A 25,952-nucleotide genomic window follows, 5' to 3' on the forward strand; every position below is an offset into this window, starting at 1 on the left:
GTGCAGACACAGCTTCAGAGGAAGGAAGCGTGATGGAAGGGGAGCAAGGATCTGAGTCAGACCAACCTGGACCACGTACTACAGGGGAGACACAGGGAGAATGGGCCTCAGGGACCTCCTCTGTGCTCAGAAACAGGGTACCTTCAGTGTGCGATTCCCAAACAGGAGCTTCAAGGCCAGGCCTGAGCAAGGTCTGTTCTTGACCTTTGCTTCTTCCTCACTGCTCACCTGCTTCTGATGGAGCTTTCACCTAACTGTCAGCACCCAACAGACAACCTTGATCACTACAGACCCACCTCCTCTGTAAGGTGGAGACACAGCTTCCAGGTACAGACACAGCTTGACTAAAGAAGCCAAGACCCAGGCATGGTGGCACACGCCTATACTTCCAGCAGCTTGGGGACTGAGGCAAGGGGATTATAAATTTGAGGTCAGCCTCAGAAACTTAGCAATGCTCTGTCTCAACTAAAAACTAAAAAGGACTGGGATGTGGCTCAGTAGTAAAGCACCCCTGGGTTCAATCCCCAGTACGAAAAAAAAAAAAAAAGAAAAAAACCCATAAAATGTATGTGTCCTGTGCCACGTTCAACTTAAACAGTTTTTACTGAGGACGTCCTGTGTGCCCAGCGCTGGCACTGCAAACGCAGATGGTGCAGATTTCGTCAAAAACAAACCGGCCCTGCAGGGGCCTCATGGAGGTGCAGTGAGCAGCAATCACATCACAGAATAAAACCCTCAGCTCTGGAAACCCTTGGAGCTTTCTTTTCAGGTGGACACCTAGAATTATAGCCACCCATTGGCTGGGACAGAAGAGGCAGAGCTGTCCTCTGGGCATGACCCACCCAGCTACCAGTGGACTGTGAAGTCAGTGAGGGCTGGTAATCAATAAGAGAACAGAAGGCTTCAGAACACTCCCCACATTAGGGTCAGGTCGCTTCATGGAACTCTTGTTCTTGGTACATACACATTAAGTTTTTGCACACAAGGTCACCATGTAAAATGTACTTCCTAGCAGGGTGTGATGGTACACACCTGCACTCCCAGCTACCTGGAAGACTGAGGCATGACCATAAATTGTGGGAAACTTAGCAAGACCCTGTCTCAAAATAAAAAATAAAGAGGACTGGGTAAGTAGCTTAGTGGTAAAATGCCCCTGAGTTTAATATACAGTACCAAAAAATAAATAAGATGAAGTGAAATACTTCCTTCTGCAATCAGGGTGAAAAAGTTCACTAGACATTTCTTTTTTTAATATATATTTTTCAGATAATGCTAAGTGAAGTTAGCCAATTCCTCAAAACCAAATGCCGAATGTTTTCTCTGACATAAGAAGGCTGATTCACAGTGGGGTAGAGAGGGGGACCATGGGAGGAATAGACGATCTCTATAGGGAAGAGGGCTGGGAGGGGAAGGGAGGGGGCATGGGGTTAGAAATGATGGTGGAATGTGATGGACATTATTATCCAAAGTACATTTTATGAAGACACAAATTGGTGTGAATATACTTTGTATACAACCAGAGATATGAAAAATTGTGCTCTATATGTGTAATAAGAATTGTAATGCATTCTGGTGTCATATATTAATTTAAAAAATTATATATATATATATATATATATATTTTTTTTTTTTTTTTGGTTGCCAATGGACCTTTATTTATTTGTTTGTTTATTGGTAGTGGGGATTGAACTCAGGGGTACTTGACCACTGAGACACATTCCCAGGCCTATTTTGTATTTTATTTAAAGACAGGGTCTCACTGAGTTGCTTAGTGCCTCACCATTGCTGAAGCTGGCTTTGAACTTGGAATCCTCCTATCTCAGCCTCCTGAGCTGCTGGGATTATAGGCATGCACCACCACTCCCGGCCTTATTTATTTTCATGTGGTGCTGAGAACTGAACCCAGTGCCTCACACATGCCAGGCAAGTGCTCTACCACTGAGCTACCCCCAGCCCCCTGCTAGACAGTATTGGCCCCCAGCCTAGAATCCCAAAACTCAAGTAGAAGCCTTCAACTTAATTGAGTAGATGCAGAAGGATCTGGGCCTGTCTGGACCCTTCCCCTCCCAAAACCCTCTTCCTGTCCCAGTCCGGACCCAGGAATCTGTGGGGTGAGGGTTCATGGTCAAGTGAACAGTATTGGGATGGCAAGGGGCCTCCCACACAGTCAACGTTCAAGGGTGTAGGGAGAAACCATCATTTGTTGAATGAAGGTGCCCCAAACACTTAGCCAGACAGACCAGGTAAGCATCCCAGCCTGTGGCTAATCCACGGCCTCACAACTGTTCCATGGCAACACTGGTCCCTGTAGCTTCAGCTGTAAGTTCCAACCTCCTAACCCTCATGCACACAAAAAGTGAGTGGAGCCAGAACAGTCTCAGTGTTAAAGACAGAAGCTACACACACCAAGAGTCCCACGGTGTGACAGGTGGGCTCCATCAGAGGGTGTGGCCTCATTGTGGATGACATTTGGATTGCATTTTCTAGAAGCCCTCTTGCCTCCTGAAGAAAGTGAGGGGTAGTGCTAGCCAGCTTTTCACTGTTGTGACCAATATGCTGACAAGGACAGCTTAGAGGAGGAAAGGTTTATTCTGGCTCATGGTTTCAGAGGTTCAGTCCACAGCGGGCCAAGTTCACTGCCCTAGGCCCAAGCAGAGGCAGAACATCACAGCAGAAGTGTACGGTGGAGAAGCACCACCCTGCTCATGGCAGCAGGAAGCAGAGAGAGGAAAGCAGGGAGGATGCTCCCTTCCAGAACATGCCCCTGGTGACCCACCTTCTCCAGCCATGTCCCACCAGACCATATCACCACCCAGTCCTCAAACTGGATGGGCTGATGAGGTTGTATCTCTCACAAGCCAATCATTCCACTTCAGAGCATCCTGCATTAACAGAAGCTTTGGGGGACAAACCTTCAGAACACTCCCCACATTAGGGTTAGGTCGCTTCATGGAACTCTTGTTCTTGGCACATACACATTAAGTTTTTGCACACAAGGCTGCACACAGGGTCACCATATAAAATGTACTTCCTAGCAGAGTGTGATAGTACATACCTGCACTCCCAGCTACCTGGAAGACTGAGGCAGGAGGACTATAAGTTCTGGGAAACTTAGCCAGACCCTGTTTCAATATAAAAAGCCTAATCACAACAGGGGGCAGAAGAAGGGGGGGGTCAAGCCAAACACCCTCTCTTCATTATGGCATTTTTTCTCTTCTGCAGAGCCCCTTCCCAATTTGGGGGTGTTGTCTTGAAATGCCCTGAAAGGTTTATCCTGTGGGTTCCGCATGGGCCAAGCAGGGCACAGGGCATGGAGGGGCTTCATGGCCATCACAAGGCCGCAGGCAGTATGAAAGACCCTGGGGTCATTGCAGGGGCTGCTGGATCCTGAGGTACAACTCCTCCCTTCACTCAGGTGCCTGGTCCTCTCACCTGGCCCTCAACCTGACATACTCTCTGGGGTGACGGCCACACCCTTTTCTCAGCAACCCCATTCCCTTCTGTACACAGCTGTGCCTTGGGTACGGCTCCAGCAAACTCTCTGAACTTCTCACTGTGGGTCTCAGGAGGCCTCTATTTAGACAGTCCACAGATACCTCACAATTCCTGAGTCCTAACCCAGATCTGCCCCCATTTCTGATCTCAGCTCTGATGCTTAGGCTTGGACCATGAGGCCAGCAATTGTCTGACATCAAGACCAGCATGTTCCTGGAACCCACCAACTCCCTGCTCCTTACCACTTCCATTGCCCTTTGCTGGTCTCTCTTCCCCAGGAACTCCTGCTTCGCAAGTCGCTCAAAACTCACTTGTGCCCCAACACAGGCCTTCAAGTGCCCCTGTGACCTCCAAATCCTGCCCAATCCCTTAGTATGGCCTCTGAGACTTGCCACAACCTGGCTCCCAAATTCCCCCTGCCCAACTTTGGCCTCTTGATGTAAGCCCAACCCCACCCACCCACCTGCTGCTTCTCTGGGACCCCACACATTGCTCCTCCCGCCGCCATGCCTTTCCTCAGTGGACTCTGACCCCTAGGCCAGGTCTAGCACCTCCTCCTTCCCTCTGCAGGGAGGACCCAGGCCTCTCCACAGCAGCAGCAGCTCCTTGCAAGTGGGCACTGCATCCTGCTCATCACCACCCCAGGCACTTGGCAGAGGGCCTGGCACATACCTGCCACCTACAGACATCTCATCTGTTTATAGATGGACAAACAGCACTTTGAAAACAAACAGGTCCAAGACATCATCTTTCTCTGGAGGAATCTAGAAGGGCCAGGTAGTAAAAGGAAGCCCACAGTGCAGAGACATGATTAGCAGAGCAAGGCTCTGGAGGATAGCTGGCACCTCCTGGGCAGGGCAGAGAGGAAGCCAGGAAGCAGGGCACGGGAATTCAGATAAGCCCTGGAAGAAGCTCACCATGAGGACAGTGGAAAGCGGGCAGGGGACGAGAAAACACGGAAAACCACAGAAAACAGTCTTACCAATCTATTAGGTAGATGTCTGGAGTTAAGTTGTTTTTCTTGAAATGAGCAAATAATTTCGGCAAATTTTCTTCAAAGAATACCTCAAATGCAGCGAAATAAGTCAACATCTAGGGAGACAATGTGAAATATACTAATAAACTAATTATCAGCACAAGTTTTCAACCCATGAAAAAGAGTCAATATGTTTATACCTTTAGAATCTAATGATTATCTTATAAAATTGCTACATGTTTTGAATGGTAACTAACTGTAGGTGCTATTCAGGCAAATTATGATAAGCACTATCTCTAATCTCACAATAGCATCACTAGCTACTGAACCCAACAGCAGTTACAGGATGTGCCTAACAGGGGTAGAAGAGCATTATTATTAATATATGGTAGAGCTGGTACTCGAATCCATGCCTGTCCCAGGGTGAAGGCTGAGTTTTACAGGCTCATTCCTGTCCTAGACCATCTAAGAAAGGTCAGTCCAAAGGACAGCAGCACCACCTGTGAGAACCCTGCCATAAAGGATGGTCCCACTCAATATTCCCATTCTAGAATTTTCCCTCAAAAATACAAGCTAAACTAATTATAGTTTTTATTACATATTTACAAAGAAAAAGCTGGAGTCTTCAAAGTTAGCAGAAATTTGAGAGGGATTGTTTTATAATAAGGGTAAAATTCAATTTACATCAGGAATATTTCCTAGGAATAAATTTCAGGAGCAACATCAAAGCAATATGTGTTAGCACTGATGAGTCATCTCAAGAGTAAGAACCTGTCCTAAAGATTTTTTCAATCTCTGACGATTATATTTCTTGAAAAGTTCTCACCTGATCGATTATGAAAGCAATACGTGTAAATGCTCACTGCAGAAAACTTAGACAATACATGCATTCCACTGAACTCTGGCTACCTATCACAAACACTATAGCTGAGCTCATGTCCTGTGACTGTCGATCAAATACGGTTGTAATTATATCATATGTTCGATTTTACAGACTCTTGAAAAAATTAGTGAGGTTCCTTCAGCACTCCCTCACATGACAGATTATCACTGCTGCACTGGTGAGCCCCAGATGTGAATCCACTACTGCATTTGCTGAGCCCCACTTTAAACAGTTTCCATATTCACAATTATGAATCTTGTTGTCTTCCAAGAGGACCCTACTAGTTCATATTTCCCAGCAGCCACCAATTTAGCACGTTTTCTGAGGAGTACCCATAAGTCCTTAAGCTGGGGAGGGAAGAAGCCCTCCCCAGCTGATCTCAAGTAGTAGATCACCAGGTGCTGGAGCACTAGTGATCCCTCTGTGCATTGAGACGAGGCTAGATTAAACGCTGAGGGATTCACGAACTGCTAAGTCTTCTTCCAGGCTACATAAGGAGCAAAGGCTCAGGAACCAGAATGGATTCAAACCTCAGCTCTTTCACATACCAGATGTGTCTTGAACAAGTCACTCTGCCCTCCTGAGCCTCTTCCCTCACCTGTACCAAGCAGAGGACTCAGTTGCTAAGTGTGTTAGGGCCATCAGGCAACCACTGTCAACTCCTTCCATTTGTTCAGTGTGGTAAAGACCATCTGTAGCAGCATGCTGAACAAACTGCTGCTTCATTTTACAATAAAGGGGCATGCTCTTAAACATGCCTCCTTTCTCCCATGTAGGAGCACATTCCAGAGGCCCCATGTGACTGTGATTGGTAGCAAAGGTCAATTCTAAGATACTGTATGGAACAGACCCAAGGTGGACACTGCCATAGGTTTTCCTGACACACCAAGTACATATGTTGCACTGGAGCCACCCTCCTCCCTCATTTAAAGACAGAATGCACTAATCCACTCTTACACATGGCCACTGAACTCCTGTTTCTATGCTTATCTCAAACATGCCCAGGTACTCTCCCACTCCATAGTGTTCCTTGTTGTCAATATCTCTTTGTGGAGGAAAAATGCATTCTTTTTCCCCCTTGAAAATTCAGAGGGCTTTATGGGCAACTCCATAAAGACACAGCACCCGGGGCACGTACACAGAGCATACTTACAAGGCCATGGTCCACTCGGAAAAACGCCATCTGACAGGGTTTATTCAAGAGATTAGAAAAAGCAATAAAGGCATCTGCAGTGTCGAGGTTCAAGATCAACACTGCCGCTATGAAGGACATGCCCTGAACCTGGGGAGGGAGAGAAAGTGTGTCAACTCACAGCAGCTTGTCCTCACAGCACAAGGGTCCGTGTAGCCACCCACCCACTACTGCTCACCCGAAGCTGAACTGCTGGCCCCACCCACTCTGACCAGTCCTCTCAGTGCCACCACTCAGCCCAAAGGCCACCTGTTCCTCTCTTCATTGGCACCCCACCCCTCCAAATGGAAAACCATAGCCAATTCCCATTAGGCCTTTGCATCTGAAACTGTTCTCAGTAAGGGCCCTGTCCTGGGGCTACAGACAGGCACATCTGATTTAGCATGTTTAACAAAAGACCATGCACACACGCGTGCTAAGCTGCAGAAATGCTGGCAGCACACTTTTCAAAAATGGTTACCACTTGAGGCTTTATTGAATTAATGTTAGGAAAAAAAAAAATCACATGCAGAAAATGGAAATCACACCCAGTTCAAGTGTGATTAACGCCACCCAGCAGCCGAGTCAGCTCAACTTCTTTATGTGGGATGGAGTCAATTCATTGCCAGGAGGCCTTTCATCTTCCTCAATAAAAGACAAAGGCATTCAACCTGGCATCGGCAGCTGAGGCATTTTGGATAAAATCTCAACTTTCTTTATAGATTGTAACATTATAAAGTACTAAAAAACTTCACTTACATAGCCCACATCCGGTCGGTAACAAGTATAAGCGCCCAAAATACTGTGCAACATGTCATGATACGGGCCACCCTAGAAGGATCAACAACCAAAAACATCACATGCATAAGTACTGTTAGTGCTCAGAACAGCGCTGGATGCTACTGCTGCCACCACCAGTCACTTGCTACTTACAGAGGAGGAGATGCCAAGCATCAGGCTGCAGCTCTACATGCAGATGCAGTTTAACAGACTAAATACCAACTCGCAGTTAACAAGGAGGTGTGCCGCTCAACCATGAAGCTGCTCTGAAAAGGTTGGTGGGTCAGGAGTGAGCGCCTAGTAAAATGTCTTTACTCCTGCTGAATGCCACATTCCCTTCAAAGTCAACCTGAGTGGGCAGGAAGCTCTTCAGGCAGCCCTGCTCCTGGCCATGCAGACGGTGACTCTGCAGCATCCCATCCCTAGATGCCCTCATCCTGAGGGTCCTTCCTGCCTCCCTGCCCCCAAATGACATTCTCCTTGCATCTTTTGCATCTTTCTGAATAACAGGTCTGGGGAAAGGCTCTAGCCTTAGGTGTTGGCAGCTGCCACTTTATTTCAGTCACTCTCCCAGCTCTCCAATCACTTCAAGATTTCCATTTGCTCCTTTAACTGCTTCTAAAAATATTAGTGGTAGCCCTTTTTTTCCCCCCTGATGGAGCAAAGAAAGCCCTGAGCCACCTCACACTACTGCCGGTGTGCAAGAAGACACCATGAAGGGACCGGCTGGGCCCAATGCAAACCCCTCCAGACCAGGTGCTGGTGGCTGCCGTGTGCTGGTGGCTGACACAAGAGTAGCAACACTCCTGGCATGTGACAGAAGTCAATCTACAGGTGACTTGGGCACCTCCCATCACATGCTGACCCATGCTAAGTAAGAGACACTTGCAAATGAGAAGAATGAGAGAAGGAAAAATAACAATCACAGAGTCAAAAGATGGCATCCAGGCCTGGGGGAGGTACAGAATCAAGGCCACCACAAAACCAAGAGTGACTATGGGGAGGCTTTGTCTTGTCTGTCTCAGGCTGAAGGAGAAAGGTATTGTGAAAGCTGCATGTTCTTAAGGGAAAGCACTGTTCACCCTTGTGATTCCTGCCTTCTTGCTCCAGTGCCAGCAAGTGGCAGCTCCTTCTTCTAAAGGCCCTTAACTTGCTTTTGGACATCTGTTCCCCCACTGCCCTTTGTTATTAACCATTAACTATTCATGAGATTGAGAACCTTGGGACCCACAGGCTGAGGGAGACTTGTTTGCACAAAGCAACCCAGAGAGAAGAGGCAACCTCTCTACCACCTGCCCCAACCCCTCAAAAGGGACCCCACAGCTCCCACTGCCCTTCTTCCTGGTCTACCCTCCACCTCCAGAGAGCTACCCAGGGATTCTCCAGCTCAGCATTTCTGAAGCCAAGTCCCTGGTGGTATGCCCAGGGAGCTGCTCAGGGGCCCTGGGGCCAGGGAATTGAGAAGCTGGGCCTGGGCTGCGGTAGGGCCTTTGCAGGCTCTGAGGGCTCTGTGGCACCATGTGTAGACAAACATGTGAATCCCAGAACCTGAGTTTGCCAACAGCAAGGAAGGCTTTAGGAACCGTTTTAGGAAACACTGCCCCAACTGTCATCTGAGTTCTTCTTGCTCCCCTCTCCTCAGGACAGTCTTCCCAGGATCCTCCCTTCCTTTTATCTCTACTAGTCAGAAAGGTTACTAAGCTCCCTCTGATCCTACACTGCAGGGAAAGATCAGGAAGACAAGGCCTCTAGCCTAGTGGGCCTACCACACCTCTTCTAGGCTGCCTGAGGGGAAAACGGCTCTTCAGCTGGTGGCAGGAGTCAAAGATAGTAAATAATAACTGAGCACTGATGGAGTACCTGTTATGTGCCAATAGCCTGGTTAGGTAGCTGTGAGCATCCCCAGGTTACAGATGAACAAGAGGAGGCTCAGAGGGGACAGTTTGCCCCAAGGCCACAAGCTAGCCAGAAGGCAATGGAATGCAAGCCCAAATCTGCTTTGAAACCCTTTCTACAAAGCAATACTTCTTGGCCTTCATGCAAGGAAGGATGAGGTGTGAGAACCCTGGTGTGGGGCGGGGAGCCCTTGGGACTCAAGCAGGATAAAGCCCTCCCAGAGTAAGAAAAGCCTGGGCCTATTCATGAAAGCTAAGGAGAGCTGCAAAGCCTGGGGTGCTCGAGGCCTCAGGGAACTAACAGCTGTAAAGAAGAGCAAGGAGAAGAACTGTCAGGTGGGAGGGGAAGGAATGGAGACAGGGCCCAGTTAAGGCCTGCCACCCTGGGGCGCTCACAGGTTCCACCAACGTGACACCAAGACCAGGCCTCTGGGTAGCTTTGTAGATTCTCTCCCTCTCTAGAGAGGACAGACCCTCTGCAAAGATTTCTAAAGACCCATACGGGAGTGTTCCTGGCTGGATTTAGAATCAGGAGGAAGCAAGAGAGTAAGAGTACCCCACAAGGCACCAGGAAGGCGACAGGTGGGAGACAGCAGACTCTGGGCAGCCATGTCCACGTCTGAGGACCCTCCACACTCAGGCTCTTGAGATCCCTGCTTTGAAGTCACTCTGACCTGGCAACCACATACTGCCCCTGGAGGCCAACACCTCCGCAGTCCTCCCTTCCAACCCACTCAAGCACCAGCAGTCCTCAGTGCTGCACCCACACTGGCTGGTCCCCAGTGCCTGGGCACCTGGGTCTGTCTGCCTGTCCTTCTCAGCCACAAACCAGTATCCCAGAGCTCGGCCACAGCACTCTCTGCTCAAGCTCTGAAGCAGTCCTTCTTAGTTCCAGCCCACCATCCACATCTGGTTCCCAGCTCAGAACAAAGTAGCTACTGCTAGGAGGCTAGAAAGAACTGACACGTGTCCTCTACATTCTTTAGCAAGCTCTCTCTCCTACAGGGAATTGGGCATTTCCTGAATGCCTGGCTGTCCTGAGCTCCCATCCTACACCTGCTTCTGCTGGAATGCTCTCCTGCCCTCTGGGACATCTCCAGCAGAAGTGCCTCCCTATGCCTTTAAAGGACCTGGATCCAGCAACACTCCTGCCAGGCCCTCATTCTGCAGCCACTTAACTAATCTATTCTGTCTCATTCTACCATCATTTACTGGTAAGCTGTGTATAAGGCACTATGCCAGGAACCTGAGCACAAGGGAGTCAGACTAGAGCATCCAAGGCTGCTCTGAAGGCAGGGAGGTGAATAGAAGGAGGTGTGGGAGGAGAGGAGGGACGAACCTGAGGTGAGCAAAGGCAGTCAGCATGGAGAAGGGACAGATGCAAAGAGACCCTGGAAGGAGAACTGACAACACGGCTGCAGTGGTGAGGGAGAGGTCCCAGGGACCCCAGAGGGATGTCTGCTGACACACAGATTAGAGGGTCTCCAAAGAACTCCTCTCAGAGGACTCCAAAATCCACGCCCACAAGAAGTACCACTCTGCTCCCACTGCCATCCAGAGAGAACAGCCTGTCTCCATCCTGTCTCCAGCAGCTGGCTTCTGTTCCAGAGGGGTCCCATCCTCCTGGCCCACCTGCTCAGATGCCCCACACCTCTGCTCAGCCCCACCAGGCTACACCAAGGCTCCCAGGGTGCCACCAAGGACAAAGGTGTCTCCCTTTGTCCTCCTGTCCCCAGATGGCTGTACTGGACTCTGGGGTCACACGTCTGCAACCTGCTGAGCACAGGCTGGTATGTGCACTCATAAGGAAAGCACTGACAACCGCCTGTGGCCCTTCTGTGCCATCCAGAGGCTGTGACGCATTCATATCATGAGGAAGTCTCGCCATTAAAACACAAGTGCTGACGTAGTCATATTTGTTGGAATTGATCAGTTACATTTATTTAAAATGTCTAAATGTTTTAACAGAAGTACCCACCCTACCCCCCAAAACCCCTAACTTTCAAACTTGATTACAAATTCATGCAGATTGGCATTTATGAATTTTAGACAAAACACACTTGCAACAAATCACTATGACTTACTTGCTGGAAAATGCAGAGATTAGGAAACGTTCTAGAAATGTCCAGTTTAATAAGCTCCAGACTGGCCTCTTTGTCAGCGGCTGAAAACCCAGCATCTGTCAAAAGATCCAGAGTCATTGCACTCCTTAGAGGTTGGGGTGATATGAGGTGCTGCAGTCCTGCAAGCAGGCCCCGAGAAAAAGCTCTGGGAAGCCCACCTCAGGAGGTGGGGTAGGTGCGGAGTTCCTCGCTTTAGGGAACAGAACACCCATGGCCCCAACCAAGGCCACAGCAGCATCAGATTATTTTCTAGAACCTGAAATCAACATCTAATTTGACTAAATTACAACTACCAGGGGGAAATAGGACAAGTAGCAGAATCCAATACAAAGACCTCCAGGCACAGAAACCACAGCAAAAGTCATTAGCTGATCTCAAACATCATTGGTACAGATGTGGCCTCAAAAATTAAAAATGAAACTACATAGAATCCAGCCATCCTACTACAAGGTATTTATCTCCAAAGGAGATGAGATCAGTCAAAGACCACCTGCACTCGGTTCTCATTGCAGCACTGTTCACAACAGCCGAGGAGTGGAAACAGCCTACTGTCCACTGGTGGATGAAGAGATTAAGAAAATGTGTTGCCAGGTGCGGTGATGCATGCTTCTAATCCCAGTGGCTCACGAGGCTGAGGCAGGAGGATCATGAGTTCAAAGCCAGCCTTAGCAACTTATCAAGGTCCTAAAGCAATTCAGTAAGACCCTGTCTCCAAATAAAATATAAAAGAGGGCTGAGGATGTGGCTCACTGGTTAAGTGCCCCTGGATTCAATCCCTGGTTCAAAAAAAATACTATTCAGCCAGAAAAAGAAAGGGAAATCCTGTCATTTTCAACAACAAGGATAAACCTGTTGAAGGACAGGGAGACATGATGCTAATAAAGAAATAAAGTAAAAGCCGTTATTCTGTCCTCTGCTTCTATGAATTAGTTAAACATCACAGTTAAACATCATAGAAGCAGAGGAAAGAAAGGTGACTACCAGAGGCCAGAACAGTGGCTGCCAGAGGCCAGGGGGTACTGAGGAGATACCAGCCAAAGGATACAAAATTTTGGTTAGATGGGATGAATAAGTTCCAGAAAGCTACTATCAACAAGGTGACATAATTGATTCCATACTGTCTTTTGTTTGTTTGTTTGTTTTGCTGTGCTGGGGATTGAACCCAGGGCCTCATGCATGCTAGACAAGCAATTTACCACTGAGCCATTTAATCCCAACCCTCGATACTATCTTGAAGAGCTTGACTGTGATGGAAACTATTCCTGCCTGGAACCCTAAGATCACCAGAGGCATGGTAATCAGCTAAACTGAGTGAATCCATGCGTGCATAAACTTTAAAACATTACATGGCAAGTACATTTAAAAAACAAGTTAAAATAAAAAAATTTAAATGCAGAGAACCGAGGGAGCTACTATAGCATACACTCACGTGTAAGACACTTGTGTAATATTCTCACAACTTTTCATGAATAATTTGTTTTATTCTTTTTTGAATTCAATTGCCACACAGACAATAGTTTTAAAGGCCACTTAAAAACATGCTTCTTAGCCAACAAAGTGGTTACTCTGGTGTGCTGTGAACACTTATAAAGGCACAGTTCAGCCTGAGTGCAGAGCTCCTGCTCTCGGGAAGCTGACCCAAGCTCCATGCTAAGCTAACGCTCAGGTGATCTGGGCACAGCCTGAAGTCCGATGAGCAGCCTCCAGGGAAACGGTGCACTGTGAGCAGCCCTCCTATGGTGGGGTGAAAACACCTCTCAGGAACTGGGGCACTATTTCTTACAGTTATTTACCTTCCATTTTTGCTTTAAAAGCCCCCTTTCCCCTAGAGCTGAACACACATCCACATGAAGCCTACTGCAGTCAAGCCAGCTCTGTTTTGTAATGGGAGAGGCATCCATGATTGACCGCGCATCGCTCAGGCTTCAGAATGGTCTGTACCTTCACTCTCCACGTCTGAGCCTCCCGAGCTGAGAGACCGCCACCGCTCCTTGGCCCGGGCAAGACAGATGTCAAAGAGCTCTGGAAGAAAAGCCTCTGGGTGAGTCTCACATGCACATCTTCCTTGAAGCACCCAAGAATACACAACTGTCTCCTTCACAGACAACCCCCACCTTGGCCTGGAAGCACTCTCCTGTTTAAAGACATGGGCACATGCACTGTAGGGACACAGCACTGCCATGCCTGTGTGTGTCTCCTGTCACACAGCCACTCACAACTATTTGCTCCCATCCACTGTGACTGGTCTAACATCCTCACAAGACTGTGTCAGCCTCTCTCTCACCTCTGTCTACAGACCAAGAGGTGCTGGGAGCCACAGAGGGTGACAACAGCTGGCTGGGGGAGGGGCTGGAGCGAAATGAAAGCATGCCTGGCTTCAAAGGGGTTTGAGCCATAATACCAAAAGGAAAAACAATACCAAATGCCATAATCCTGAATGCTCAAATCCCCAAAGATGAAAATCTTTAATGTCTAAACTCCTGAAAACAGGATCCTAGGAAAAACAAATTTAAAAATTCCTTAAAAGAAATTTATTTACATTTTTAAAAGGGGAACTTATTCAAAAACATAAAAACATAACAGAACACTTCATAGGTCATTTTAGACAATAAAATAGGCAATAATAACATTTTTGAGAGCAAAATACTCAGGAATACTGCAGACAGTTGGTGAGTAGAGATGAATGACAAATGAATGATCTATGTTCATAAGGAAACCAGCTGCTGAGAACAGAGGTACTGCACTGTGGCTACCACACACACACTCAGCTTGATGGCTGTGCTCCTCTGGGATACTGTCAGACCATCCAACTCTTAACAAGATCGATTAAAATTCACTGAGGGTCACCACTGTGTACATAGTCACCCACGAGCCAAGACCCCAAGAAAAGTCGTCCGTCACAGATCACTCCTGAGTTTCAACATTCTCACACACTCTTCAGGCTTCCACCCTACATGCTGTGATAATGCACTTTCATGGAGTCTTAAATTTGTAAAAAAGACATAAGACAAACTAAAACTCTCCAAAAGTCTTTACACAATTTATATCTTCAGTTTTGGAAATAATGTGAAACTAAAATACACAGCACTGCCAATTGTAAAAAATAATGCTGAAAATCTTAAAAAGTGGGCAAAAAAACTTCTAAAAGAGTAAAAAACTAAAAAGACAATTTGGCACATGACAAAGCATAACCAGGGATAGACCACAGGCAGTGCATGGAGGTGACCTCCGCTCCCCACTGTTCTGATCCTGTATGGTGGTCAACAGCAGGTGTGGCGCTCTGGCAGAGCGAGTCCACAAACACTTCCACGTGGCTTCTGACTCGGTACACACTGATACGAGCACCCCTAATTTTCTCATCTTCTGGACCACGCTTCTCTGCTGCTCTGTATATTCAGACGTGCATTCTACTCATCCTCAAATACAGACCCAATCAGTACAGGTGGTCAAACAGCAACACTGCTGTGTGTCTTCTTGTCCCACCATGCACATGATTATTTCAAACCAATCAGTAACCTTCTTGGCTTCTGTAGAAAGTGTAGCTTTAATTCATTAAAAGCTCTTGGAATTTTGTTAACGGGAAGGAGTGCCAATGACACCTTTTTCAACTGCAGCTTTAGTTCTTGCCATCATGTATGATAAATCCCTTCACCAGAATTCAGGTTTCTACCCCTCTTATATAGCCTTTTTTTTTCTCCCCCATGGAAAATGCAACTTTTGGAATTTCCATTTTCAGGATTTCAACCTTTGGAAATTTAACTTACTAGGACTGTGATCTGGGGGATGAGGATGGACACTGTTTTCACATAAAGACATAGTGGAATTGCTACCCACATGGCCCAGCTTGCTCATTCTGCTGCAAGAAGTAGAGCCGGGGGTGGGAGCAGGTGCCCAGGAACAGGCAAAGCTTTCAAAGAACAAGAACTCTTGCTGTCAGACAAGTGTCATCAGCCTCCAAGTCTCTTCCATATTTAGAACCCATCTTTCAACAACTCTTCTCTTGGGAAGTTTGGTGATAGTTAGGTCAAACTCATGCTCACAAATCTCACTGGCAGGTACAGACAGCCATGGGTATATCCGAACCCCAGGTATCCTTAGAGGACTGTGCTTCTCAGGGCCAGCTCCACACCTGTCCCACCCCAGGCACTTCCTGTGCCTCTGGCTTTGATGTTTCCCAGCTCCCTGATGTTCTGGGTCATTAGTCTGTCACTGGGACTTTAAATGAAGCTACCCACAGACTTTTTAATCACTTTATATTTTTCCATCATTAATTTTGAAAAATAAACAGGGCACAATTGCCTTCTGGGCAGCATGTGCTATTTTATTAAATGAAATGTTAATTCTAGTAACACTATTATAATCCAACAAGTAAAATCTTGATGAACGACCCTAATCAAGCCTTGTGAAGGCTCTAACAAAATCTAGGCTGTCTTCCATGGCGGGAGGGCACAGTCATGTAACATAATTTCCTGCCATCCTTATCCAGAAGGGCAAGTGTTTACAGGACATACCTGGCAGTGTCCTGAGCTGGTGGCTAGAGCACCTACAGGGCACTTCTGCCTGCTCTCAGCCCCCAGGTGGTTGGCTACACTGCTGTCATTTTGGCAGTAGGGGTGAAAACAACTGTGTGGCTTGTGACCACCTGGGAATCACTTCCCATATGAGGAATCTGACAATTAAGGTACAGAGGCTGTGGCTGTGTCCTCAAGGCAAAAGGGGTCAAAGTGTCAGTGTTACAAAATCTCTTCCATGACTTTCCTGGCATGTACTGGGGGGCAGGGGTTAGACTCTATACCTCCTACCCAGACTCCCCATCCCCAGTTTTAAAGTCAAATTCCTAAGTGTGAAGTTTTAATAGTACTATTAGGTCAACTTTCCAATTGTAAGTTTCCAAATGTACAGCCACAAAAAGAGCCAAACTGGAGCTTCCCAAGTCATAACATGGGCGTCAGAATCAGCCAGTGCTAGAATGAGAATCCTGCTCACACACATAGGCCACAGGGCCTGGAGCACAGTGCCTGGCCGTTTCAGGATGATCCTTCTCAAAAGGAAGACAGGGTCACCAATACCTGCCTCAACAGGATCACTGTCAACGCTACAGACTCCTAAGTCTTCACTAAGCCTAAGGGGGTGCCTGGCATTCAACAACCCAGGATCATTCTTACACTGGCCTGAAGATGCAGCAGGGTGAGATCAAGCAGGACTCTAGGAGCTGCACCCACTTACCTAACAGACATTTCAGGGCCTGCAGAGAACTGGGCTGGGCACAGTGATGGAGCAGGGAGTTGTAGAGGGGCCCCAGTGTACTGAACCTGTTCCAATGGGGGCAAGCACCCTGAAACAGCCCGTCATGTGAGAGAGTCACAGCTGACAAAATGCAAGCCAGCATCAGGGCCAAAGGGACATCTATACCCAAGTGATGGTGGAGCAGCTGCTAAAGCCACCCACCATGATTCTGTCCACAGAAGGTTTCAATTTAAACAAAACCCACCCAGGCATCAGAGAGAACCAAAAACCGCACACACAGAGGCACAAAGTACGGCACGCTATATCCAATTTGCATAGACAGGGATGTTGATAAAAGTTAAAAATTTTTAACAACACAGACTGAAATAAATGCTCAGAAACTTATCCAAACCTCACCTTCTGAGGACATTTCTCAAAAACCATTTCCACAAGTAAAATGCTGTACATCTTCTCAGGCAAATATCTTACAAACAAAATTTTGGCAGATATGGATTTAGCTGTGGAAGGAAAGCAGGTCCTCTTCAGGAAGGGAGTCACCATCCAACTGACCCGTTGTGCAGCTCACGGTGGACACAGTTCTTAGAACAAGGCTGAGGCTGTGTGAAAGGCCAAAGCTGACATGATGAGGCTAACAGCCCGACTGGAGAGGGAAGGCACCCACCCATCTGCCTGGAACTCTGAGGGTTCCACCAGAGTAAGCCTGCTGCCCTCGACCTCACAGGCAGCTGCAGGCCTCACTTGGACGAGCAGGAGGGCCTGCTTTCCTTCCACAGCTCAGACCTCAGACTGCCAAGGAGAGGAGCAAGGAGCCACTCCCTGCAGGAAGGCCACATGTTCAGTCCAGCAGCTCCTGAGGCCTGCTTCCTCTGGACAGACAGAGCCTGCTGATCATTTGACACAGTGACTAGAAAGTGAGCCTGGTCTGGTGGGCAGAAACATGCAGTCTAAGAAGGTGACACAGCATGACAAACAGCACAAGGACACTGATGTGAGGGTCTCACTTCCTTGACACTGACCACTTACGCCCTTAGGACCCAGTCCTAGTACAAAATTTTGTACCTTTAAGGTTGCCCGAGGGGGGGGGGGAGAAAAAAAGAAAATCCCACAGAACACCAACAGGTACCCCTAGTACAATCCACACACCTCCACGTTCGTGTCTGATAGAGATCTGCCTTCCATAGGACCCTGACAAGTGATCCCACTGCACCTGAGAGGCCCTGAGCTCTAAGCCCTCCATTTTAGAGAATCTGCCCTGAACTTAGGGACCTGAAGCCCAGCCTGTCAACAGACCCTCCCAGAGGAGAATCATCCTGCCTCTCAGAGCCGCAGCTCCTCGGCAGCATTTGTATCCTTCCCATCAGGGCGAAGGGATGGAAGAGGCCCTAACAAAAGCCCAGCTCAACCGAGGACCCCAGGGGAGACTCCCAGGCAAGCACTCACCGTGGGTAATGTTCAACTCGTTGCCGATGGCTAAGCTCCAGACTTTGCCCCTCACGCTCGGAGGGATTCCCTGCCACCACAGATCTCGAACTTTCCTAGAGCACCACCTGCACAGGACAGAACATGAGTTCCTGAGCGTGTGCTCCAAGGTGAAAGCCTAGTGTGTGGGTGTGTGCCCCGCCACATACCACCAGCAGTTAAGAGTGGCACTCCGCCCTCGGGGAGCCTCAGGCCACCTTCCACGGGGCACCCGCTGAGACAGGGCACAGCAGGAAGCACCACAGAGGACCATGCACCTTCCAACCAATTTCAAATGACCAGGAGCAGATTATGCCCGTGAAGGATGGGAAGGACTTTCTGAGCAGAAAACAGACACAAAAAATAACCTGGCCTCTTGCAGGACCACACGCAGCTGAGCCTGGGCACAAAGTGCAACCGCCCTGCTGAGAGCTGGAGGTGGGAGGCAGGAGGCGGGGCCAGGGCCTTACAGGGCAAGCCACCAAACCTTGACAACAGGGTGACTTGCTACCCAGAACATTCTGAACGGTGCAGTTGTTCATGTCTACTGGTCATGATGAACATGTATTGCCAAAGACCAGACAAGTGGAAAGGCGCCAGACTCCATGGTGATTCTGAATGCAGCACTGCGGGGCAGCTCTGGCTCGGAGGCTACAAAAGCAAGGCTGCATCCTAACTCTACCCTGCCTTGTGGATCCAGAGATACTCAGTTCTGCTTTCTAAAATCCAGAGGACAGACCTCCCCCGGAGGACTGCAGCGCGAAGTAAGTGGATAAAGTACCAAGCACCCAGCACAGTGCCCGACACAGCCAGTGAGCATCTGCCCTGTGTGGGAGGTGGTCCAGATGCTCACTGGCTGTGTCAGGCACTGTGCTGGGCACTTTGTACTTTATCCACTTACTCCTCACTACAGTCCTTCGGGGGAGGTATGTCCTCTGGATTAGGGCAAAGGCAGGACAGCCCAGGGCAGGCTTGGTCGCCATGCAGGCAGACAACAAGGGTCTGAGAAGAGAACCTCTGCCCTTGGCACTGGGCCCGATCTAAGAAAGAGCATTCAGCATTCTTAGCAGCATTGAGTATTTGAGGGCCAACACCTAGAAAAACAAATTCTGAGAACAACATCTTCTCCTAGTGACGCCCCTTAACCCAGCCTCTGGCCCCTATAGGGAAAGTGAGTGACACCAGGTCAGACTCAGAATGAGCCTCTAGCATCACAATATGCAAGACATGAGCAGAGGCAAGCTGGTCTCTAAGCTCCCCAACGGCCTCTGTATGGCCCTGGCATGACTGCCCCTAAGGGCCCCAGCCCAGACCGACCACACAGGAAGAAACAAGATGTACAGATGACCTTCCAAAAGAACGTCACAGCTGCTATCTCTGCTGGGTGTGCACTTTGCACTAACTGTAGGTCAACATCAAAGACAACCTGCTCTCTACCCTCAGAGAAGAAGACAGCTGCAGGGCATCCCGGGGAATCTTCCATAGACACCTGGATCTGTGGTAAGGAAAGGAGAGCCTTTCCTAGGGAAGACTGAGCTTTAGAGAACAAACAGCAATTAGCAGGACAGGAAGTCCAGAACACACAAATGAACCTATAAAGGTTCGGAGGCCAAAAAGCATCAACTCTTGTTGGTGACCTCACAGGGACAGAGACAGGCCCAACTAAAGCAAAGAAGAGGGTGAGACACAAAGGCAGAGGGTCCTGTCAGCTAAGCTACAGAGTTCAAATATGAAATTGTGCATCAGAGGAAGCTACTGAAATGTTAAGGAGAGAGGGCACAGAGGCAGGCTGAGTACCAGGTAAGCTGGAAGGGGCTGTCACAGCATCGGGGCAAGGCCAGGGCTGGACCACGGCAACTGAGGCTAATCTACCCAAGGCTGTGCTATGAGCTCAGTAACCACAGCTGCTACCTGCCAGCTGGAGGGAGAAACTGTTTGCAACACAGCAGCACCCACACAATCAAAGCTTACATGGTTTCCCAGTTGGGCAAGATCTCGTTATTCCAGGTGAGGACGGCGTTTCCAATGCTTTCTTCTACTTTGCATCTTTCCTCAAGCTGCTTTTTCCTCCGCTGGGCTTCCTTAAGCTCTAGAAATCACAATTAAAAACAGGAAGAGAACATCTATTATTTGACCCACACCATGTTCAACCTGGGTGATTTTTCTCAACGAGTCATGATGCAAGAAAATCAGGAGAAGGCCACTGCATTAGAGCAAGCCTGTGCTCCCAGGGCTCACTTCACACCCCAAGGACCCGGGATGCTTAGCACCATCCTGCCTTAGTAAGCTGTTAAAGTGCAACATGCATACAGAAGAGTGCACAAACACAAATCCAACACAGACAGAACAGATAAACCCTTGAAACATCCATCAGAGCAGTAAACATTCCCAGAACTCACCCTGCTGTGCTCCCTCCACACCTCTTCTAAAAGTGATCTCTAGGATCACTTCTAAAAGTCTAAGCATCACTCAGTTACTAGCGTGTACGTAGCAACTCTGAGAAAGATCCTGCACTTAAGTTTATCTATACTCAATAGCAATCTCCACACCCATGGGATCTACAACTGCTGATTCACCCCACCAGCAATGGAAAACACTGGGGGGAAAAAAGTCATGTCTATATCAAATATGTACAGTCTTTTTTCCTTGTCATTATTCCCTAACAATACGGTGTAATAACTATTTATGGAGAATTTACATTTTATTAAGTAACCCACACATGATTCATAGTATACAGGAGGATGTGCATAGGTTACACACAGATTTTACATGTGAGACTTGAGCATCTGCAGATTCTGGTGTATCTGCTGGGTATCCTACAACCCATTCCTCATGGATACCCAGGGACAACTGTATTTTATCATGGCAAAATATATGTCACATAAAGTTTATTTCAGCCATTTTGATGTACAGCTCGGTAGCATTAAGCACATGCACACAGCTGAGCAACCATAACTGTCATCCACATCTGCATGTTCCCTTTTCCCCAGCCCCCACTTCAGGTCCCAGCAATCACTATCCTACTCTGTGTCTAAGAATCTAACAATTCTAGGGATCTCATAAGTGGAACCATGAACTGTCCTTTTGCAACTGACTCATTTCACTTAGGATAATGTTGTCAAGGTTCTTCTAGGTTGAAATGTGTGAGAATTTTTGTTTTTAAGGTTACATAATATTCCAATGTATGGATACACCACAATTTATTATAGGAACTTTTTTTTTTTTTGGTAGTGTTGGGGATCAAACCCAGAGCCATGTACATGCTAGGCAAGTGCTCTACCACCAAGCAATATCCCTAGGCCTAGTATATATACTTTTAAAATATCCTGGAATTGGGGCTGGGGTTGTGACGCTCAGTGGTGGAGTCTCATCTAGCATGTGTAAGGGACTGGGTTCGATCCTCAGCACCACATAAAAAAATAAATAAAATAAAGGTACTGTGTCCATCTACAATTAAAAAAAAAATCTTTAAAAAGAAATAACCTGGAATCATAGTTTTTCAGGAATTGCAAGAAATTCTGTCAAATTCAATCACATCTTCTTGTAAATAAAGAAAACAGATATCTTTTTTTTTTTAAATATCTTTGTTTATTCATTTTTATGTGGTGCTGAGGATTGAACCCAGTGCCTCACATGTGCGAGGCAAGCACTCTGCCACTGAGCCACAACCCCAGCCTGAAAACAGATATCTTTACATCATCGTTGGCTGAAGCTAATGAGGAATTCTCGTCATTCAGTCTCTTCTTGTTAAGTGTTAAATAAAGCTACCAGGAATGACTAGAAGAAGCATAGATTACTTTGTGGAAAACTACAATTTCAGAATATTAAAGCACTCAGCAAAGTTCACAGTTCAAGTTCTTGAGGTCCAAAAGACAGAAAGAAAATACGCAGGAAGACACAGAATCTGGTGCCTGTGGCTTCACGGTACCTCGCTTCTTGGCCTGTGCCACCATTTCTTCATACTGCTGCCTGTGCTTCTGGGCTTCTTCAGCAGGTTTTGCTGGGAGGTTTCTCGAAAGGAAATAAATGGATTGTTACCATTACAAATATCAAATAAGGGGAAAAAAACACCTGCAGCATCCACCCCCCCAAAATTGTAAAGCCCAAAGATATAAAGCTGAATTTTCAAAAATTACACAGTTCTCTCCCAAACTAAAGTTTCTTTACAAAAGCAAAATACTCACTTTAAAACAACTAAATTATAAAGAGTAGTACACAAAATAAAATGACAATTACCCGTAGTTGCAATAAAGACAGATAATCTGTTGGTGCTTTTTCACCCCATTCTCCAAGATAGAAACCGTGATTTAACCACAAAGCTAACTGCCAGCAGTTAATCCCTGAAGGAAAAGCTGCACAGCACAGAGCATATATGCATGAATACAGCCCAAGAGGGTTGCTTTAAATGTGCAAGTTTCATATCAGCTCTGTAGCTCATTTAGTATCTTTTACATACAAAAATATGCCATAGCTATGCACATTTCATTTAAAACATTAAAAATGCATGCTCATTCAGAAATGTGTGTGTAGACTACGGGCGCCTAGCGAGATGGAAGGGCAGCAGCATTTGGCCTGTGCCCCTGTTATGATGTAACCCACATTCCCTGGAGATTTTCGATCACTGCCACTGGCTGCAGAATGTGACCAGCCCCCACCCACATCTCAGAGCACTGAAAGGACTGGTCTTCACAGCTCAGCAGCTTTGGCCAGTGGCCTACACCTGACTTTCCTGTCCTCTACTTCAGGGTCTTCTTACACCTAGTTTCTAAGAACCAAGAATTAACAATTCAAGATACACTTCTTTTTTAGACTTGTTTTAAATTTGGGGGTGGGCAGGGGTCTTAGGCATTAACTAGCCCAGTGTTTTACAGCCCCCTTTCTTCTTCCTTCCTTTTTTAGCAGGGGACCTTCTATTACAACACAATGTTCCATAGAAAACGCTAAACTTAAATATACAGAGCCAGGCGCAGCTGCACACGCCTGTGATCCCAGTGGCTCAGGAGCCTGAGGCAGGGGGATCGTAAGTTCAAAGCAAGCCTCAACAAAAGAGACGCACTAAGCAACTCAGTGAGACCCTGTCTCTAAATAAAATACAAAATAGGGCTGGGGATGTGGCTCAGTGGTTGAGTGCCCCTGAGTTCAATCACCAGTAGCCCCAAAACACCAAGAAAAAAAGAAAGAAAGGAAAGAAGAAATAAGGAAGGAAGGAAGGAAGGAAGGAGAAAGAAATACATAGATTATAAATATATATATATCAGGTGTGATTACCTAATAGAATAATACCTAATACCTAGGAAGGTCTCCAAACAGGATCTCCTCATCATGCAGCAGGAAACTAGAGGCCCAGAGAGAGGGGCCCTGCCTCACATCACCCACAAATACATTCAATGCAATCCCAAGGAACCCCATAGGCCAGTCCAGGAATTGTCTGGCAATACCAAGGCACCTCAAAAATACCACTTGCCAGCCTCAGCAATGGCAAGGCGTTAAGCAACTCAGGGCATCTTGTAGTTACAGACCAGCTTAACGTTTATCATATCTAATTAAGTATTAAATAGTAAATTAAAAAGGACAATCACCTAAATGGAAAATCCTGCTCAATACGTCCATACTAAAGGGCACTTTTCCAAGTCAGCCATATGACCCCACTAGAATACATGTGGACCCAGATCATGAATGCTTATGGCCTACTCTGCTCCCATCTCCTGACGCTCATTCTTATTTACTGAAACAGGGACCAGCATTTTGCCTTATCTATAAGCAGACACCACAGAGGCCCTTCCCAAGACTCACGCTGGTCTGTCTTCAAGGATGAGTGCAGTGGTAGAAAGTGGCTCAAAATCAAGATTCTTCCTCACATTCTGCCTTGGAGAGGGTGGCCTGCTAGGTCTTCCAGCTTTGTCTTCATATTCCTAGGACAAAGAAATGAGGGATGATTCTGAGCTTGGCTAGTTCTGATATTATGAAGTCCTTCTAAAAGCAACATAGCTGTTTTGTCAGTGAAAGTGCTTGAAGTTGATCCTGAGGATGCAGCACTGACCTTCCTGCCACTCAGAAGGAAGAACTGTGCTGAAGGGACCCCACAGCTCTGCATCCAGGCCAGAACTTCATGATGCAGGAAGTTTTGAAGTGTCCCAGCATCAAAGTAGCCCCTTACAAGGACCATTAGCACTGATTTGGGTCTACACTCCTCCTGGTGACAGGCTTATTTGCTGTCTTCTGTGTACTACGAGTGTTAACTGATTATCAAAGGGCCACTGGGAAGTCACGGCTGCACGTTGTTATGTAAATAATTTCACCATGCCCTGGAAACCTAAGAGCAGCCTCCATGCCCACTGAGCCACCAATTTGTTCCATGGACTGCAACCACAAAGGCTTAGTCACACCTGGTGACCCACATTCTACACATCCAGCTATAAGGATTCAGGAGAGCCAACAAACTGGTGCTTCTGAAACCAAGTGTGGGCTCCCTGCAACATCAGAAAATGGTATAATCCCATTGCCCGTGACAGACAAGGCCCTCAGGACCACCTCTTAACAGAAAGAAGACAAGCTAGCTGGGAAGACAGGCAGACGAATGAGGAACCAACCTAGCCTTCAGTCGTCACTCTAGGTGGCAAGAGCAGCACTGACATGAGGTGGTAGTGAACTGCTGAACGGATTCTACTGACACCAGCTGTCAAGAGGGTGTGACTCCTAAGATTATTTTGCAAGCAATTATTCTCTCAGACAGAAGGGCCTATTAAGGCTTCTAAAAAAGTGAGGGGAAAAAAAAAAAAAAGCCAGACACAGTGGCGCATGCCTATAATTCCAGCAACTCGGGAGGTGAGGCAGGAGGATTGCGAGTTCAAAGCAAGCCTCAGCAATGGCAAGGCACTAAGCAACTCAGTGAGACCCTGTCTCTAAATAAATTCAAAACAGGGCTGGGGACAAGACTTAGTGGTTGAGTGCCCCTCAGTTCAATCCCTAGTATCCCCCCTCTCCCTAGTACCCGCCTCCCCGCCAAAAAAAAAGTAGAAAAGAAAAATTTTCTCAAAATATAGAGGCTGTGAGAAACAGCTGAGTAGTCAGTTTCTGTATACCTTTCCTGCAAGGTGAGATGCAGGACCCTTCTTGCTCTGCCTTACAACCATTCCACTGAAGTACTGAGAAAATAGACTCACTAGCTCATAGGTCAATTTCTGAGCAACTACCCTGGGCCAGGTACAGCAGTGACAGTGTAGCAGCAGAAAGCTTCAAACTCCATGTGTGCAAAGAAATCTTCAATTTTATAGGAAATCTACCAAAATCTACACGCTATGAAAGCTTGTTTTCGGTCTTCTGTGGACTATAAAGTGTAAGTAATTATCAAACATATTATGTTCTGACAAGAATTAGTAACAATACCCACAGGTGCTATTTACCAGCTAAGCCTGGACTAGTGAACTGGATGCCAAGGCCAGAGATGCTGGGCCCAACAGTCAGATGTCCCAGAATGCAGCTGTCTGTTCCCATGAGCTTGCATGTGCTCTGCATGTCTCATTGTGTCTCCATAACTTCCTGTGTGGCAAGTGTCACCCATTCTTCAGATAGGGCAACTGGGGCTTGATTACAGGCTGGGCCTACTCTGCCACTGAGTAGGCCCAACCTCCTTTAAGAATATAATCAAGGGGCTGGGGATGTAGCTCAAGCAGTAGCACGCTCGCCTGGCATGCGTGCGGCCCGGGTTTGATCCTCAGCACCACATACAAAGATGTTGTGTCCGCCGATAACTAAAAAATAAATATTAAAAATTCTCTCTCTCTCTCTCCCTCAATCTCTCTCTCACTCTCTCTTTAAAAAAAAAAAAAGAATATAATCAAACAGGTATGGAGTTGCAGAGGGAAAAGGGCAAGTCCTCCTTGGGTCAGTTGTGGCTTCTGGAGACAGACAGGCTTGGGAGGAA

At 47.2% G+C, this 25,952-nt stretch overlaps 1 protein-coding gene across 4 annotated transcripts in view; it reads right to left on the minus strand.

Annotated features, from left to right (window-relative positions):
* Tbc1d14 (TBC1 domain family member 14) overlaps positions 1 to 25,952 on the minus strand; it is a 106,831-nt gene that overhangs the window by 14,838 nt on the left and 66,041 nt on the right. For all 4 annotated transcript variants that reach the window (XR_003583397.3, XM_027939736.3, XM_027939764.3 and 1 more), the window contains exons 4-12: positions 23,822 to 23,940; positions 21,957 to 22,039; positions 20,000 to 20,117; positions 18,011 to 18,117; positions 13,265 to 13,345; positions 11,285 to 11,379; positions 7,285 to 7,356; positions 6,508 to 6,636; positions 4,478 to 4,587 (exon numbers count right to left, since the gene is read on the minus strand). Coding sequence is in view for 3 of the 4 variants with exons in the window: in XM_027939736.3 (XP_027795537.3) it covers positions 4,478 to 4,587; positions 6,508 to 6,636; positions 7,285 to 7,356; positions 11,285 to 11,379; positions 13,265 to 13,345; positions 18,011 to 18,117; positions 20,000 to 20,117; positions 21,957 to 22,039; positions 23,822 to 23,940 (914 nt within the window). In the remaining variant the exon portion in view is untranslated. The remainder of the gene's footprint in view (positions 1 to 4,477; positions 4,588 to 6,507; positions 6,637 to 7,284; positions 7,357 to 11,284; positions 11,380 to 13,264; positions 13,346 to 18,010; positions 18,118 to 19,999; positions 20,118 to 21,956; positions 22,040 to 23,821; positions 23,941 to 25,952) is intronic.

Source organism: Marmota flaviventris, chromosome 7, assembly GCF_047511675.1.
Source record: "Marmota flaviventris isolate mMarFla1 chromosome 7, mMarFla1.hap1, whole genome shotgun sequence".
NCBI classification, from domain to species: Eukaryota; Metazoa; Chordata; class Mammalia; order Rodentia; family Sciuridae; genus Marmota; species Marmota flaviventris.